Source organism: Temnothorax longispinosus, chromosome 7, assembly GCF_030848805.1.
Source record: "Temnothorax longispinosus isolate EJ_2023e chromosome 7, Tlon_JGU_v1, whole genome shotgun sequence".
Classification (NCBI taxonomy): domain Eukaryota; kingdom Metazoa; phylum Arthropoda; class Insecta; order Hymenoptera; family Formicidae; genus Temnothorax; species Temnothorax longispinosus.
Genome location: NC_092364.1, coordinates 22,363,860 through 22,383,220, shown reverse-complemented (window position 1 = coordinate 22,383,220; position 19,361 = coordinate 22,363,860). Strand labels below are relative to the sequence as shown.

Below are 19,361 nucleotides of genomic sequence, written 5' to 3'. Positions count from 1 at the left end.
GCGAAAGGGCACGAATGGTAGAACGGCGAATTGGCAGCAGGAGAGATGGACGCGAGCTCGATGAATGAGTCAGATCGTGAAAGAGGCGTTGGAGTCGGAGAAGCGCAGCGCGACGGAGCCAAGAGTCGCGGAGGGCGAGACGAGAGAGACGTGGCTGCACGAACGTCTCTGCGGGAGTCGCCTTACGTCGCTCGCACGTGTCACGTCGCGCTAATTGAACGTTCTAACGAGACAGTCGCTCGACGATACATGGACGATATCGCATGTCCGAGGGTCATTTACAACGCGACGCACCTTTACCTACCGACGTTCCTTTCATTTTAACTGCGGGCGCAGATACGCGGTTCCACGACACTCTTCGACTCGTGCGATTGTTTCGATAATAGACTCGAGGAACCAGCACGAATCTGCAGCAAGTAACATACTTTTTCTTTTCCGCAAATATATATATATGAAGAGTTTAGTCTCATTTCGACTTGGTTCTACGTCTCTCGTGAAACAGAGCTTGAGATTTGATTAAAGTTTAAAAAGTAAGTAAGATGATATCCTTCTCGAGCGAAAGCTACGAGGAACGGCGGATTGACCGAAAGGGCGGTGTCTGAGAGTTTGTGAGCGCAGGAAAGACGAGTGATTTAAGGTGGGACCAACGAAAGGCCGATCGTTCCAAGTTAATAAAACTCAACGGGCGACGACAAACCGCGGCCGCGTCATCGCGCAAAGCGCCGCTCGAGAAATTCCTCGCCTAAATCGCCGACGATGATCGAACTCGTGGATGACACCGTTGTTATTATTATTAATACACGCGCGCGCGCGCGTTAAATTATTGAGAGCGATAGATATATATCCTATATCGCGAGATGTATCACTTACTTATATATATATATATATACTTACACATTTTATACGAATGAAAATTTAAAGCCGTTAGTGATAAAGCGTTATCTACAATGGCTATATCTCGCGGTACATCCTGTAGGAACTAAAATACAAGGATACCGTCACTCGTTAATATCAAGCATTACCATTGCTATAAATTCTTTCGATGGAAAATTTCAGGCTTGTCCAAGTTGCCGCAATTGTTTTATAAAAGCAAACACCCGTGACCGCTGGTATAGGACAACAATATGGAAATCGACATCAACATTAACGATATATTGCGAGGTAGGTATTCCAAAGACAAAGAGACCAACTTTTGCCGAAAATATTTAAATCGCTTCACCTATTCTCTCGCGAATAAATGAATTTTGACGCCATTTTCTGTTGACATGCATCATATATGTACCCCGGCACTCCCCCGCGCCATATATGCAATTTCTCTGAACGACGAAATTCTGTTGAATTTGCACAGAAGTGATAACGTTTCTGGAATGCCTTCGCGACGCGCAGCTACCGCTTACGCTCGAGAGCCTGCGGGAAAAGCTGTTGGTACGCTCGAAAAACACCCTGACGAGCGTCACGACGATGTCATCCCCGGAACCTTACTTGGACATGAAGTCCGGCCCGAGAAGCCTATTGCTGACGAGGAGACCTATCGCCGATTCGGAGGAATACGTAGGAATGGAAGAATCTCAAAAGGGTGGCGCGGCCCCCCAGACCCATTCCGCATCTCGCGCGCACACCCATCACCAGGATTACTACGAGACCTTCGAAAACGAGAGCCAGGCCGCGAGCGCGCCGGTCGCGAATGAATATCCCGAGCAGAACGACGAGGGGCAGATGCTGATCGGAATCTACAAAAATCTATCGGCGATGCAAATTAGAAGCAAGTGTTACAAATGCGGCCCGCTCTACAGGAAGGAAGGAAAGAAATTATTTCTATCCGAAAGTCGCGCCTGCTGGATCGCGTTGGTTGGATCGCATCTGCTCGTCTATCGAAGCGAACGGCACAATCGTCCGTACGCGATCTATCCGATTCGGGGTTACATGGCCCGCCCGGCGCCGAATATGATTCCCCGTGATCGACGAAAGAGCGAATCGGCCTTTGAGATGTACAGTCCTGGAAACGAAACGTTGCAGTTTATCGCCAGGACGCCGAAGGACATGGATCAATGGATAGCGAAGATCTGCGAAGTGGGATGCAGTCGCAACGAGAGCGAAGGGAGCAGAGCGGAAGGCCGCGAGAAGAAGAGGCGTGTTACCGTTCCCGAATCCCTCCCGCTAACGGATTGTCGCAAAGGCGACGAGACCGACGAGGCCGACGAAGCAGCGCGGCATCGAGATGCAGGAAAATCAGTTGTCGACAAGTCAATGGCCAAAGTCGAATCGACGAGTAACAACAAGAACGAAGTCGGGCGAAAAGATACAGGCGAGAGAGTGCCTCCGCTACCAGCTCGAATACCGCGGAGGCTCCCCTCTTTACCTCCCGCGAACCCTCTCGCGATACCATCTTACAGAGCGACCGTCGAGGGTGACGATGACGACGACGACGATGACATTTATCATAGAATCGAAGACTTGAGGAATGAAACGCGTTATCAAAATATGGTAGTGTCGAAAAAACAGCAGGCTGATGATAGCGACGAGAGGCAGGAGGAAGCTGTCACGTACGACGACGTTCGTGCGCCTGATGAACGGAACGAGAGAAACGAGAAGGTGGAAGGGCAGATGGAAGAGGAGGACAATTCTCGCGACGCGATATCATTTCAAGAGACGTACGACGATATCGTTACACTCTCGCGAATCAACGCTACGAGCAGCGAAGCGGAACGGAGCCGCAATAACGATGCATTTACCGTCGATGGCGAGAAAGGTGAAGAATTTTACGACGACGTGGAAGTAAGCCTAGTTTTAGTGATTACAATTAACATTTTGCGAAAACGCATGTTACTCCCATCGCTCTTTTGCTCTATCATTAGTTACTCTATTAAACGATAAACTAAAACTTAATTGTCGTGAAAGTAATGCAAGCATACTATTCTTTTCTCTTTCTCTTTAGAACGATCGCGAAGAGATGAAAAGATAATCGCATTCCGAAATTAAGTAACTTTTCGTCCGTTTGTTCGATACAGAGCTTGATTCCAAACAGAAGATTGGCCAAGAATCAGATCGAAATGTCGAGCAAGCTTCAGAAAAAATCCTTTCTGGATAGAGTTTTGAGTAGAAGAGAATCTCCTGGCAAATCGGACAAGAGGCATCGCTACAAGGACAAAGTTTCATCGAATCCATCGTCACTTTTGGATACGGAAGAAATACCTACTTACGACGACGCGTCCGATTTGACGCCGACGCGGGACGTCTCAGCGAACGGAGGGATTGGGGAGGACGTGCCGGAATATACGTGTCCTCCTCCACCCAGGCCAATTTATCAAGTAAAATCTCCCGCAGGAAGCACAAGTCCTGAGCAAACTGAAGACGTTTACGACGACGTTAGCGCCTACAAAAATCATCATCAGGTAAAACGTCTGATCCCCGTACACACGGGGACGTGCATTTATTTCTTGATCAATAGCTGCTTAATTTAATTGATCTTTATATTCGGTATCTGTCTTTGATAGCAAATAATCCCGCACGCGCCAGGATTGGATATATGTGCGAGCGTAAACGAAGCTGTACATAACACGACGCGTAACACAGAATCGGAGACGAACGGCGACTCTACCCGAGAAGAGATGGAGCATTATCAGTTACCGCGAAGCGATTTGCGTGTTCGCGACGCTGTGGAGATGGAACAAAACGAACAATTGTACGACGACATAGCATTGTGGGCCGACTTTACGGCGCGACAAAGAGACATTGCCAAAAAGAGGGAGAGCGAGGATGCTAAATCAGTCTCAGTCGGTTCCGATAAGAAGGCTTGGAATCGATTTGCCGTCAACAGAAAGTCACGAGTCACGAGCGATTTTAACTGCTCTGCCGAGGCAAATAAACGAGGCGGGAACGAGGGGCTCGACGAGATGGAGGATTCGCTCGAGAGTAGTGGGTCGGTTAAAAGGAACACTTTTCAAAAGTTGATCAGCAGAATGGAAAATTCTCTCGCTAAAGTTTCCGCGAGAAGCCCGTCTTCGTTCTCGACGGCCAAGCCAAGTACATCGAGCAACAGCTCGTAAAGCTGGTCATCTATATCTATATCGTAGGTCTATCGACAAATTTGCGCGTCTCAAAAGAATATATATAGCTTTAACTAGACCACACGTCAAGATAAGCGCAGTAATATGCAAATAAGAGTACGCAAAGCAAATGTAACTTTAATAACATGTAATTATAATTCTCTCTCTCTCTCTCTCTCTCTCTCTTTCTCTCTGTTACAAGTGCTTGCTACTCTCGCTAAAGATAAGACGCGAAAAATAAAGTTTCATGAGCGGTTTCCGTATTGCGCAAGATTCCGGCTAAATTCGTTCGACCATAAAGAAATTTGTAAAACGTATTATAGTTGGTCCAGCGATGAAAAAGCGTGACGTTGAAACGCTTTTTGACACGCAAACGTGATTTGTACGCAACGGAATAAAATAAAAGACATGAAATAATTTTTTTAAACCGTCCTATTCTTTGAAATCTACCTTATTGCCCTGAGCTCTGACGTGTCCGTCCGGCGTTCTGTGGTCCGTCAGCTGTCAGCTGTCAGCGCATGGTGAAGTTAGGTGAAGGTGAAGCACTACTGTCAGGGTGTCAGGTCAGGCTGGTCGGGCACTCGACTGACTCATATACTCAAGCACTTACCTTGTACCTTCTACTGTCAACTTGAGTCTTGACTGCTTGACAGTGTCAAGTGTCACGTGTGATGTGTGATGTAATGCGTGCACGTAGCGTGCGCCGTGCGGTTGCGGTAGCGCTAGACTGTGCGTTCCAAAACTCTGCTCGGTCAACATCCGGGCCGGTCCGGGCGGAGGCCCGGAGCAAGGTTTTAGAATGCTGCACAGCTGATGCGTAAAGATGGCCGGTACCGATATCACCGATACAAACGACACGAGCGGATGCGGATAGGCCCGGGCCCGAGGCCGCAGCGTTTGACAGCGGTCGGTGTCGCATTATCTCACTGCACTGACACCGCTAGCACGTCCTGCGTCTTGCGTCCCGCAACAATACCGTAATACCGTGATAGGAAAGTGAGAGCTGAGAGCGAATCGTTTTCGATGAATGTAAGCAACGTCGCCGCGTACTCGACGATGTCAGAGGAACCTTGGTTTCGTCGGAGGTACATCGGAAAAGCGACGAGATGAGCGTGGTAAAAATAATGCGACAGCTCGCGACGATTACCTTTTCTACGATGATCCTGGCCTCGCCGTAAGACATATATATTTTCTCTCAAACAAATTAATCTTTTTCTCTCGCAATCAGTGCACCGCTAGTATTCAATCTACATTAGCTATCGCGATACACTAGCTAGTGTAGATATTACATTAGCGGACGTCGGCGTCGGTCTCTTTAATTTCTCCCCATCTTTTTATTCTTTCAAGGCGACCCTGCAGATATCGCAGACATTGCGGAATTGCGGACATTGCAGATATTGCTGCAGACCCCACAGACGTCGTATGCATCATCGCGATTAGACGATCTCGCGGAATCTGAGAATTTCTCGAGAGTGGATAGATCTCAAGAGCTTAGCTTTCCAAACGCTGAGTTGAGAGTCAGTATAATGGCTTACGAATCGCGTAACGCGAAATATTCACCGCGTGCTCCGCAGCGGCCCAACGTGACTGGATACGGTTATTCTGGCCATTCACCGCGTGCTCCGCAGCATTTCCAACAAACCGACGAAAATCAGAATGAAAACAATTTACGCGGCAGCAAGGAGCTCTGTCCGCAGATCAGCTCGCAACAGTCGTCCGGCACGCAGACCGTGCAAAAGGTGGACGCTGCGACTATGACGGACCCTCTGCAAATTGATTTTAGGCTTACTTCCGAATACCTGGCGCGTTGTTCCAGTACGTTAGGTATACCGTACGTAACCAAATACGAGGATTGTGGCTCCACGTCTACGACTACGTGTCAAGAAGTAAGACCAAAAATTGAATTTGAAATCGAACCGCAGCATATTAATGGTGAGTCAATCGTTTACTCGCTTACCTTTATTTCGTCATCAATCGCCAATTGTAATTGCATGCGGCAAGATATTTGCGGCATGATATACGTTGAAAAATCTACTTGCCTCTATCTCTGTCTCATCATCGACGCGTCTGTTTAACTCGTATAATTCTTTGCCTGTGCAAGGTATGTCGGTTTACCGTTGCCCCGAGTGTGCGTATAGATTTGACGATCGGGAGGCGCTTCACGACCATCTAGAAGATCATAAACAAAGGCCGCACATCTGTGATATTTGCGGGGCAAGCTTGAAACGAAAGGAACACTTGGATCGCCATAAGCAAGGTCATAATAAAGATAGACCGTATCAATGTAACATGTGTTGTAAAGCGTTCAAACGTAACGAGCACTTGGCGCGTCATATGATTACTCACTCAGGTAGCAAAAATCAAATTTGTACCGAGTGTGGTAAAGCTTTCTACAGAAAAGATCACTTGAAGAAACATTTGCAAAGTCATAATAGCGCTCGAGGCAAACATTTGATGAGTATTTCGCAAAGCAACCTCAACGATCAGCAGCCGAGCGACCAAGGACTGAGTAGTTTCGCTATGATGATGAGGCAATCTGGGCCTCCCCCACTTTCAATTCTACGGACATAGTTATTATTAATTACGTGCACTAGCTCATCTCCGTCTATATGAAGCAGAAAGTTTATTTTTACTATTTTACTTTAATTCATTCAGATGATTTTATTTCATAAGCTTTAATGCGAATGAGCTTTATCCGCGACATACCTAACTTTGCGAAATGATCCAAGATAATTTGTTATTGCGATATAAGACCCCATGTTCCTATAAGGGAGTATATCTTATTGCTACGTATTTTAACAATAGGTAGATAAGATTACGATAATGTTATCGATTTTGTAATATCCTTTATAATACACTGTACGTGTAGGAAGTTGTGTCTGTATATTGAGGATTGAGAATGTACCTGTTGGAGGGGGACGGGAGAGAAAGGGCAGATTTTTGTGTGAAACTTGAACAAATGGATATTAAAGCTGAAAATAATTCAGTCTGTATCAGTGACGTATTTTACACTATTGAATTATTTCGTATTTTTCCTCTTGGAAAAAACTCGAGTATCCGGTGATAAAGTTCGCTTCCGAAATACTACGATACCAATAGCTATCACAGTTTATATATTACCGCTAGAGTGTTCTAAACAGAATCGAGTTTGAGGTTTAGTCTTTATTGTTGTTTTTCGCGATATTCTTCGTTCCTTCAAGAGATAAATTAACGAACTAGGTATATTACGAGACAATAGAAATAAATCACAAAATCATATATGAAATACGTCAAATTCTTTTTCTAAACGGAGAAGAAAGGTAATGCCAATACAAATTTGGCTATATAACGCAATAACGTAGTTTCTAAAAGTTTACGACTCTGTCAGTTTCTCTTCTCCTCGTTCGCCTCAATGAGACAGACTAACTAGTTTGTTGTAACTAGACATTGTAACAATGTCTCTAATGTCGTAAATGTATAAATAAAAATCTGCAATTTTTTTACATATTTTTTTCAATCATTAAACATTTGTATCGAGTATTCGGAATAATTTGTACAATAATTTTGCGTAATGATTAATAAGAAAGCGTAATAACATAAGATCTTGGCGACTTGTAGCTGTTAACAATTGTAGAGCGCTCTGCAGCAAAGAATGGAAATATTACCCACGTGAATTTATTGATGCATATCTGTAGATAAAAGTTATCGTTATTTGAGGAAGGTGAAGAAGGTCTATCTGTTTATATAATATCGTTAAAAATAATTTCACGTTTATCAAAACTTTGTTAAATATTGTACGGTGATCCCGTCACCACTTCGCTGTCGTAATTGACGCGAACAGAATATATCTCTGAGTATACCCGAATGCAGACCGTTATTTCGCTCCAAGAGAGAAGCCATAAGATAATGTTAATTCTTCCATTTTCAGGCTCCATAAAAAGATTGCATTTGTATGAAAATTCGTAGTATTTTATTAGCATTTTCTTATTATATCGTTAAGTTGCGCTCTTGTACATTCATACATGCACGCACAGACGCGCGCGCGAAATAAGAGAACAGGATCTAAAACCCTAAAAAGGAAAGGATAGCATTAACGCAATAATCATAATTAAATTAATAAATGATTATTATATAAAAATATCTACCTCATTTATATAATACACAGTCACTGGAAATGCAAAAAACGCATACTCGAGTTGGTCGATAGTTTTATCGTCACTCTCGCGCGCAGGAACAGAAAAAATAGAAAGCGACGCAGGACAGAAAGAGGAATAGAAATAGAAGAGAGAGAGAGAGAGAGAGAGAGCCGATTTTTCTCGGGTAATGGCCCCGAATAAATCTGATGTGACTTTTCTTACAAATTTATATACATAATATATATAACAAATTGTAAGAAAAGATGTAACATATAAGGGGGATATTACATATATATATGAAGCATATTACCTAAAATATCTAAAAAATGTGCTCAAATATTGGACTTGCAGTCTCGCGATCTAAATTTATCCGCATTTAATATATATGTATTATATTATTATATATTATATACTTCAGTATGAGTTTCTCTGAATATTTCTCTTTTTTTATTACCCATGACGTTCTTTCATCTTCTGCGTCTATTCAATTTTCTCGTCTCACGGTCTTAGAATCGACAGACATCTTAAGCGTTCTATATAAAAATAAAACATTGACGTTATATCAGAAGAATCGCTTATTAGTTACACCTCTTTCTTGTTTAATACATTTGTCTTGTCCTTTTCTTTCTTTTCAGTGCCTTTACCGTGCTCGTTCGTCATGTATAAACTTTTGATTTCACATACAACGTACACAATCAGTACTTTTGTACCCTGGAAGACTGCGGTACAAGTATTCAGCCAAGAAGGTAGCAACGTGGAGAATGTAAATTGCAGAATGTAAATTGAGACGGTTTAAACAAAAAAGGATCATAAGGTGTCGATACATTTAGAGTTTAGACGAGATGTCAAGACAAAGCCATCAGGATCATTTTTAACAATTTGCCGGAAGTCCTCGAAGTCGTTTCGCGTTTATATATTCGTGCATAGTATATAAACCACTTGACCGGAGAACTCTTTCAGCATCCTCTTCTTTCCCCGTCTATCGCGTCTATCGACGCTTCTACGAACCGAGTAAGAAAATAAAGAAAATAGCATTAATGGAACGAGATGTAGATAAATAGGAAGACTCGTAGATGACAAGCAAGACGAAAAAATTTATGGAGATTATATTTAAAATTTGTTTCGAAAATACAAACTGAATCGAGCACACTCAGCAGTTCTGAATGTATCGCATTGCGAAGACTCGTTCGGCATCCTATATAATAAGATGTAAGGTATATATGTTGGAAAAAAATCATGCCGTTACTGGACAAAAAGGAATTCGTACTTCGAGGTCAGCCGGTCATTTCACTCGTACGACTTGTACACCTTGTTACGCGTCACGCATCTAATCTATATGAGAGAAATAAGAATTTGTGAGCGTTTGTACTATGTCGAGGAATTTGTATGTCTTTTCGTCAATCGCCTGTTAACATATTTGTTAAAAATTTCGTAATCACGCATACACTCGTAGCACACACTCGTAGAGCGACAAGGCGTCGATTAGATAAGCCAAAAAGACTAAACTACGGTCCGCTGAAGATTCTCCGTTAAACGCATACTTAATATAACAACGACGCGCCTGGGCTTATGCAAAATCTTCCGTTCAACGAGATGCTCTTACACTGTACACTCACATTACGCAGGTGATTTGCGCGTTCCGCGAGAAATGACTGCGTCGAAAATTCTCCGACGAATATGACATTCAATTTAATAAGAAAAAGCAGAGCAACGTACGTTTATCCCTTCAACTTTTGTTTCGCACGAACCAATTGATAAAATTACATTCGCACTTGCGATACTCGCGTCTTGTGATTAAATTCACTTCTTCTTCTTTGCTCTACCTATAGCTCAATACAAATAATTGAAAGTTTTGACATTGCATATAGAAAAATATGATTCTCATTGCTCCTCCATCTCTTCTCCTGTGGAGGCTGTGTACTTACATTCGAATACATCGAAATGGTGTCACGTTTCCTTTTAGATCTTTCCGCTACCCTTGTCGAGTAGTAGTCGGTCGTTATAACGACTGATCAATTTTCAAATAGCCGTCTTTACGCGATCTATATTGTTTAACGACATATTCGCTGTTCGTAATAAATAAATCGATAAAAAAAAAAATAGCAAATCGATATGCCAACAATAAGGAATCTTTGCAAGTATACGTACATTTGCGGCAAAAGAAGCGGAAAGAGACAAATAATGTCGAATTGGAATGTAGAATTATTCTCGCTTACAAAAGGGTACTAAAGGAAACTCGCATAGTACATCTGATAAAATGGTAAATTATCGAATAATTTAAATACAACGTAAAAGAAAAGCTATATATTATACATAATGATTCGCATCGAATGGAAATCGTTGCAGATTTGTTGTCGTTTACAGTTTTCTTATTTTTCTGCGGTTTCGCATAAAACTAGTAAGCGCGTCGCAAGAGAATCGGATCTTGTTTTCTCTATGTTGCTGCTAATCTTACTATTATTTCATTATCGTTATTATTACTAATATTATTATTGTTTTGTTATTATTATTATTATTATTATGATTATTGTTATTACTATGAGTTTTTATTATTATTATTATCATCATCATCATCATCCATCATTTATAAAATCCATATCTTCTTAATTGATCACTTCTAATCGAAATAAAGGAGAATCAAGTTTAACCGACATCTTGAATCAAAACCGAATGAACATGTCTGATACTTCATACAAATGGCATTATAATTCAGTAATTTTTTTATATTTCTACAATTTCTAGAATCAATAAACATTCGATTTGGAAAAAGATTCAGATACATTGCATTCTTTTCCTAGAGAGAAAAAGGTACATAAAGCATTTGATATAACTAAATTGTTCCTTTTGTCTCTTAAATCGGTTTTTGATTTTGTGAAAAAAATTAAGACATTCTGCGACAGGCATCGAGGTATACTTGATAAAATGAAAGACGCAACACGTATAATCCGGAATCAAGTTGTTCAGGACAATTTCTTGACAATCGTAGTCACAAAAAAAGATACGAGATAGGAAAACGAAGAAGACGGTCGCTCGAACCAACGTTATGGAGGCGGACGAGTGTACACGTAGTTCCGAGAACGGAGAGGCACAACGCGCCGCTTTTTCGATCTTAAATCTTACTATGGAAAACTATATGGGTGCGAAAAATCCAGCGCAATATAAAGGCACCGGAAAAGTATTTCTTTTCTTTTTTTGTTTCCTTTTTTTAAAATGCACACACATCAACTATTATCTCTCCTTTTTCTACAGGAACATTACTACATCTATGTAGCTCGACGAAACGATCGGTTCTATATAAAACCATAAGAATCAACTGTTCGCCTCGTCGAGAATGGGAATAGGTTCTTTTAGCTACCCTTCAAAATAGACCTTGAGCCACTCATTTGTTTGAACAGTATGTCGAAGACGTGTGTCGAACTTTGGAAATATTTTCTTCTTTCTCTCATCCGCTCTCCTTTCTCCTCTCCCTCTCTCTCTCTCATAAATCATAAAGCTATTTCTCATTATCTTTTATCATTATTTGTCCGCCTGCAAAAAAACAGGCTTACTTTCCTCAAAAGACTTGTATCGTTTTCTACGTATCGGTTCCTTATATATTCTCGATTCCTCCCACATATAGGACGCATGACAAATCTCGCGCCTTCTTCTCAAAAGCAGCATAATGACGTTAAAGGACGACATAGTGATCAAGATCAAAATGGTAGATCAAATTCTGAGACATCACTGTATCATCTTTTAACGTTGCTCTATTATCTGGATTACAAATCGATTCTCTCGGCGGCATCTTTTTCAATCATCAATCTTTACAATCCGATGGATGATCTTCAAATAAAAAAATCACTCTTCTAAGGTTCATATTACTCTCTAATTAAAACTTGGTTCTTTCTTAAGTTTTCCTTTTTCCTGTTGCTCTTGCATCTTTAGAACTGTCTTTAAGTTATAAGAAAAATTATGTGTACATCCTAAATTTTTCCCTAACATCTGCGTTAAGAAGAAAGCGCGATATTTGACACGCCTCGCGTACGATTCTAAGCTTCTCTTTCGCTGCTCCTTCGCAGATCGTGTGCGAATAATACATTTTGTATATAAACTCTTACTCACTAATTTATAATCTAAGACTAACGCTCTGCCTCGATAGTTACAAGTACGTGGCAATGAAATATCTTAATATAAATTGATCTCCTATGTACGGTTTTTAGTATACACATGTATATATACCAGTGTATGAAATAATTTCAATATATCATTATATTTGAGGTCTGACGAAACCTGAATTTTCGGTGTTTTCTAAACGTTTCATGTTAGAGATATGACGAAAAAGATCGAACAGCGCATTCGAAAGATGTTATTTATCTTGCCATCGCATACACGTAACGATGTATTTGAATATTGAATACTGTAATCAGATTACAAGAACGTATGTTTATAAATATTCTGTAAATTACAAATGTTTTAATCGACTATTTTTTTCAACAATGTTCTCACTAAAATTCGAATCAACAGACACAATTATATTCAAAATTTTTGTTTCTATAATAGTAAATCTCTAATAGTAAATTTTTTTATATTTTTCATCATATTTCTAACATTTCACGTTGCAATATGCATGTTTATACAATATATAGACACGTGTCTATCGTTACTTCAATACAACATGAACATATAAAGAAAAATAATAATAATAATTGTAATAATAACAATGATAATAATGATGATAAGAAATGATAATAATAATGACAATAATAATTTTAAAAAGTGTGTGTGTGTGTGTGTGACACGTGCGTATCTCCACGCACGCAGCAGTACCTATGGTATTACATATGGTATCTGACTACAGAACATACATCTGTTAGTATGGCAAGAAAAAATGAAGATAGATTTAAAATGGATGGCACAAATATTAATACTATAAAAATGGGAATAAGTATAAACTTAAACGCAGTTTGATAATTACAAAAGATGTTTCCTTTGTCGGGAACAATCACAGTTTATGAAGAGATTTGCGATGTGGATAAATATAAAAATTAAAAACTATCTTAAACACACTTTGTTCAAGAGACAGTGTACGCGACACCTATGTGTAGGTAAGTATTTACACACACACACTTATATATGTATGCGCGCGCGCGTGCGCGTGTGTATTACACTTATGAAATAAATCTTACATATATGTATATATATATCTATATATATAATCAGTATTCAACGAATGTAACGAATATAAGAAGTCCAACGAAAAATATGTATAAAAACAACGTAAAAAGTCATAAAAATTATAAAAGATAATTAAGCTTCCATGACAAGTGCTTAGTACTATAAGTCACAAAGGAAAATAAGAGCTCCAAGCATTTGGGCAAATATGTATGGATTTGCATGTAATATACACATACAGATCCTCCACGCAACCCATTACGCATGTACACACACGCACACACACACACACAAATTTTGAAACACAAAAATTTGAAACTATCATAAAAATATAAAATACTTTCTCAACTTTATATATAACAAAAAGTTTTTTAATAAAACAAAATATGATTTTTAATAACGAAATATTGCTATGCTTTTGCTACATTTTTATAAGACATAATCAAAAAATTTTATACTTTATATAAATAATTTTCCTTTTGTGCACTAAAAAATCAAATAGAATTCTATTTAAAATAAAACACACTGTTTTCTAATCGGTGGGTTAACTTGCAACTCACTTATAATGTGTATTAGGAATATGTAAAATTTTTATTCCTTTTACACTATTTGCACTTGTAATGTTGTTCAACAAAAAATAATAAAATATTGACAATTACTGCAAAAATCATTCATATGAATATCAATGCAATAATATAAAAGAAGAAAGTTCTCTTTCTCTCTCACACACTTACACACATTCTCTCTCTCTCTCTCTCTCATCGATTCGCTTAGTTCTTAAGTTACATCGATTTTTCATAAAAATATCTTCTTTTCTTCCTCGTCGTACACGACATATGGCAAGAATTTTTGACTTATAGTCAAATTCCTACTCTAGAATTCCTGTGGAAAATTAGTACTCTTCCCACATATGTACTTTTGTTTGTGCTATAAAAGCATAGACTATGACTGTTTTTTCATCTTTTATATATTATTAAAAAAAAGCGTTTTTTTTTTCTAAAAGATTTGCTTTATACCTCATCGATTTTCTGCTATGTTACGTTTGCGGGATGTCCAATTAATAATTAATGGAGTAAAATTTCTTCGAAACTGTCACAATATATTTGAATAAAATATCTTTTTTATCCTAAATAAAACTGTAATATGTATTTCGCGTTAATTTCATTGTTGATAATCTTACCTTAATACCGTTATACGCAAATTGACTAGAAAAAAATATATATGTATGAAAAAATCATGTTATATACCTAAAAAGAAGTTAAAAAACAAAGCTTCCGTTATGAGGAAGCAAAAAAAAATTATCCCGATAAAAATAATCTTGAATCTGCATTTTGTCTAGTTTTCAGCTAGACAAAATTATCTTTATAAAATAATATTTTATTTGCGAAATAAAATAGTGTGAAAAAAGATATGTCAGATCTAGCTTAGTTTCGAGAAAGATTTATTATAATTGGACATCTTGCATAGTTGCGCAAAATGTTACCCCTTGATTATATAGCATTACTGCGACGAGAACGTTACTGACAATGAAAATTACAGGACGTGTATAACAAATCGTCAAGTCAGGAATAAATTAAGACCTGAAGAAGGAACGACATCACTCCCCTCCCGCCCCTTCCCCTTCACTATTATACTGACGAGACGAAACAAGAGCAAGTTTTGAAGCACACAAAGCAACGCAAATATGTTTATATAAAATTTATTCAATTCAAATCATAGGTCAGTCTCAGAGCTACTCCTCATTCTCATCCTTATCATCACTGTCGTCGTCGACGACGACAATCATAGTGGGTGACAATCGATTAGCGTCTTAGTGTTACCTCTTCGCCGAGGTCTTCTCCTCGTCTCAGAAATCTTTAACGTGTCCCAAAAAGCTGAGCTCGTGCGACTGATAATGACCAGATGCAGCAAGGGGGGTGACGCTCGATTGATGCGCTACGTTTACCGCTGTTAAATGATGATGATGTAGCGAATGATGCGACGTGTGAGTATGAAGAATATTATTTGGGTGGGAAACCTGGAAGTTCCCTGGTGGCGGGGCTCAGGACAGGAGGGGACCCGGATGTCCACCCGGAAGAACAGACGACGCCGAGACGGTTGTGGTTTGCATACTCGAAACGTTATTTTGTTGTTGATTCTGTTGCGTGCCTGTAGAAATCGAAAATCATATTGATTTTGACACGATACGAGAAGAAGAAGAGGGAAGAGTTATCAATGGATTGTTAAGCTCGCGCATTTAATATCTCGCACATAATATACTTCTTACCAGCGTTTTGACTCAGCTCAGCCTTCACTCTTCTCGCAATGTGACTCCTGGTATGTTTTCGTAAATGATCCTTCCGATAAAATCCTTTGCCGCATTCGGTGCACACATGTCGCTTCTCCCCAGAATGTATTACAAAATGTAGAGTTAATTGTTCCTTTCTTTTAAAAGCTTTCAAGCAAACAGTGCAAACGTAAGGTCGCTCAGGATTGTGGCTCTGTTTATGACGCGTAAGATGGTCTTTTCGTTTCAAGCCAGCACCACATATGTCACAAACAAATCTTCTCTCTAAAGTGTGACCTAGAAGGTGCTGCTCCAACAATTCTCGTTCTGGATACGCCATGTGGCATTCCGGGCAACAATACAACGTCGAACCGTCCAACGCTGTGGTCAGGCGAATTTCGCCAGGCTTCGGACGTGGCTTCTTTTCTTTCGGCGTCTTCTTCTTTTTCTTCTTTTTATTATTCGGCGACATCATTATATTGGGCGTTGTCGTAGTCGCCACAGCTACCGAAGTCGTTTGCGCCATCTCCGACTCCTTTTTGATACTTTCGGCAGAATATTTAAGAAAATGGTGTAAACTCAATGGCAGAGTGCTGGCTGGTAAATGGCTGAGATAATCGGCCACGGTGGAACCAGGAGTCGCGAGCGACTGCCACGTTGCGGGCATAGTAGCTGGCGTTTGAGTATGAGCATGCTGTTGGTGATGTTGGTGCATCGTGTAATCCTGCTGAGCGCCATTCGTGGTAGTCTCTCCGTTACGCTGTTGCTCCTCAGCCTTCTTTTCCTTGGTCTTGTCCTTGTCTTGAAGAAGGTTGCAAACATCTTGTTGATTTATCGTTTCCGTGGATTGCTGAGACAGAAGAATATGTGTGTACAGAAAAAATTTTCAAGCTCCCGTCTCTCTCTCGTAGCGACAAATTAAACATTTAACATTGTTCATCACCGACCGTGTCCCTTCCGTTTCATTCTTAACGATTTTGAAATTACAAAAATTTGCTGAGCTCTACGTGACGGAAGGAGAAAGATATGATTGCAAGTAGTTATCTCTTCATGTAAACTGCTAAAGAATGACATGTGAAAAGTATTTGTTAAATTTCTCTAATCGTGCAAGCCTGTTTTATCTCTACGATACGCGCGATCTCTAATCACGTTTATCGATTTCTCGCAACATTTATGGCGAGAAATGTAAACGCTAAAGACAAAGAAGAAAGAGCCGTGCGCGCGTGGTGTGGTTAGGCTAGAAAATACTCAAGTACATTTGTTGAAGAAGGATCGTAAAAGAGTGCTGAGGTTTACCTGATGATACGATCGTTTCTCTTGCATTCCAGGCGAGTTGGTTGGTCGTTGTTGAACCGACTGGGCTTGAGAGTACGGTACATTCGGATAATGGTGAACATTACTGTTAGGATAGCTAGTCTTATTGTTCATCATCACTTGCGATTGAGCGGATTGTACGCCGTTGTTTTCGGGACGGTATTTTCCCACAACCGGCACTCCGATCGGAGGCTGGTTGGGAAAATGATTGGCGTAACGCGCGCCCGCACCGCTGGAACTGTCGGTCGCGAATTGATGGATACTCGGTATAGTGCTAGGGAAGTGACCTCCAAACGGCGGGAAATTCATTGCAGACCGTAAGCGGACGTCGTGTACCTAGAAAGGAAGAAAACGAATAAGCGTCTTCTGAACGAGCAAAATTTTCGGAGGATACGAGAACGTCAAGGTTACTCCATGCCAAGGAGATGTATAGCCTTGAGCGAAGGGCGAGAGAGGTAAACGCGCGTGAAACCGATAAGTTTCTCGTTTTGCGAGCGAGAGAGCGAGCTGAGAGAGGCCGTCGACAGCCGCGTTCCAGCGACCGCATGCCGATGCTACGTGCTACGGCATCGGCTTCTCGGCTCGCTCACTGGCACAACTCCCGAATCTGGTTTATGTAAAGACGCGACGGCGGCAGCGGCGGCGACGACAACGGCGATGGTGGTGACGACACGACGACACGACGATATGACGACGACAATGACGACGACGCACCGACGACGCCGATACCGACACCGACGTCGACATCGCCGCCGCCGCTGACGACGACGACGACGACAACACCGAGCAACGCCCGGCGTTATATTTACTCACAACGATGTCCCTCTCCCCATGTTTCCTCGCCGTACCGGATCCTTTCCTCGGAGGGGGATCTCCGTGATAGAGACGAGAGTGCGAGTGCGGGGGCAGATTTTTCTCGCGCGCAAGAGGACACGCCAGAGAGAGACAGAGTCAGAGAAAGAGAGCGGGAAGGAGACAGCGAGAATGAGAGACAGATTAGACAGAAGCGCGTCGGTAGACACGTATCATCACGCGCGATTCACGCCACACTCGCCACACTGACGAATACCGGAATACGCGGCGGCCGGCGGCGGCGGCGGCAGCCAGCAGACGGGTTGGCTCGTACCCAAGCTTACCCGCCACCTGAACGCTGACACTTGATGGCTTGTGCCAACCTGACGAACGATCGTCGACCGTCGACCGGTGACCAAGGTGACTCGCGGCGTCGGCGTCGCGCGGCCAAGGACGTTCCGGGCTCACCACAGTCACCACCCGTCTCGTTCGCGCAACGTAGCCTACCGAGCCACACTCGAGAACATGCCGACGAAAAAAAAAAGATGCGACTAAAAAAGCCGCCGACGGAAGATAGCCGTGGAAGATGGGGTGTCGGTAGGGGCGCGCGCGCGCGCGCGCGAGGGGAGGAGAAGCCGATTGTCAAGGGGACGGAGTACACGCGTAGGGACGCCACTGCCACCCTTCCCCTTCCCTTCTTCGCCACTCTACACTCTACTCTCTACTCCAACAGTCCAACTCACCCCACCCCATCCCATCCGATACTTAGTCGATACGCAGCGTGGGGCCGTGGGGCCATCACCGTACCAAACTCGAGAGAAAATGGCCGTGCGTGTGACTCGCAGTCGCGCGCACCACGCGCCTAGCCGAAATGTGAAAGACACAGAAATGTCGCTTACCATTCGGTAACTTGCGACCCTCGGTCGAGCTTGCCCGGCGTGCTTTTTTCACGCGACCGGCTGTCACCGGAAAAGCTCCCTCGTTGTACGATGTATAGTTGACACCTGTCCCTCAAGCCGGTGCCCCCATCCCACCCATCCGCCCTCTACTGTACCAGCCTCTTAACTATTTTTTCTCTCCCGAGTCTCCCGACGCGATGCGACGCGACGCACCGCGACGCACCGCGACGCGCCGCGTCGCGCTGCGCCGTATCATGGTATTCGTAGCGAAAATACCCGAATCGAGCTATGAGAATCGGGATTTTAACTTGAAACTTTCCGCCGACATGCCATTACATTCCCCCTCCCCCTTCGACCGACTTACCCTTATTTCATATATATATATACACACACATGCGATATGTATTTCTACACGACACATCGACGAAACTATTTTCAAAAAAATTGCTTTTGAAAGGGAAACGTACGTGAATCTCACTATAGAGAGGCGAGAATAGTTTTGTATTAAATGTATGTTTTATTTCAGTTTTCTCCTCCAATATTTATGTAAGTAACAATGAAAATGACTTATATACTATTTATCCTAACTACGATAATGATATATATATGTATATATATATATATATATCTATATATAATATTATGATAATAAAATAATAATATTTCTTGTACAGTTATACCCATTGCCTTTAATTGTGATACTTACAAATAAAAAGTTTTCCGATGTATACATATATACCTTTATCAAAAAGCTTTGTCAGGTGAATCACGATTGATC

At 41.4% G+C, this 19,361-nt stretch overlaps 3 protein-coding genes across 11 annotated transcripts; 2 read left to right on the top strand and 1 right to left on the bottom strand.

The window, feature by feature from the left end:
• The first annotated feature begins 188 nt into the window (after positions 1–188).
• On the top strand, positions 189–4,473 carry LOC139815732 (uncharacterized). 2 transcript variants are annotated; one of them, XM_071782834.1, is made up of 5 exons: positions 189–412; positions 1,057–1,161; positions 1,349–2,775; positions 3,009–3,392; positions 3,495–4,473. In XM_071782834.1, the coding sequence occupies exons 2-5, from the start codon at positions 1,125–1,127 to the stop codon at positions 4,044–4,046; spliced, it is 2,400 nt and encodes a 799-aa protein (XP_071638935.1). In that variant the 5' UTR covers positions 189–412; positions 1,057–1,124; the 3' UTR covers positions 4,047–4,473. The 2 variants fall into 2 exon arrangements, with proteins under 2 accessions (XP_071638935.1, XP_071638936.1); XM_071782835.1 differs by having other exon boundaries at positions 189–416.
• A 389-nt stretch (positions 4,474–4,862) lies between these two features.
• Positions 4,863–8,721, top strand: LOC139815749 (uncharacterized). Its single transcript, XM_071782880.1, has 3 exons — positions 4,863–5,220; positions 5,394–5,978; positions 6,148–8,721. The coding sequence occupies exons 2-3, from the start codon at positions 5,573–5,575 to the stop codon at positions 6,615–6,617; spliced, it is 876 nt and encodes a 291-aa protein (XP_071638981.1). The 5' UTR covers positions 4,863–5,220; positions 5,394–5,572; the 3' UTR covers positions 6,618–8,721.
• Positions 8,722–9,251: 530 nt separating this feature from the next.
• Positions 9,252–18,820, bottom strand: LOC139815741 (uncharacterized). 8 transcript variants are annotated; one of them, XM_071782853.1, is made up of 4 exons: positions 18,584–18,820; positions 16,875–17,228; positions 15,579–16,428; positions 9,252–15,460 (listed from the first exon to the last, which is right to left on the bottom strand). In XM_071782853.1, the coding sequence occupies exons 1-4, from the start codon at positions 18,584–18,586 to the stop codon at positions 15,354–15,356; spliced, it is 1,314 nt and encodes a 437-aa protein (XP_071638954.1). In that variant the 5' UTR covers positions 18,587–18,820; the 3' UTR covers positions 9,252–15,353. The 8 variants fall into 8 exon arrangements, with proteins under 8 accessions (XP_071638954.1, XP_071638953.1, XP_071638959.1 ...); XM_071782852.1 differs by lacking the exon at positions 18,584–18,820 and adding an exon at positions 18,428–18,457; XM_071782858.1 differs by lacking the exon at positions 18,584–18,820 and adding an exon at positions 18,019–18,368.
• Between the last annotated feature and the right edge of the window lie 541 nt (positions 18,821–19,361).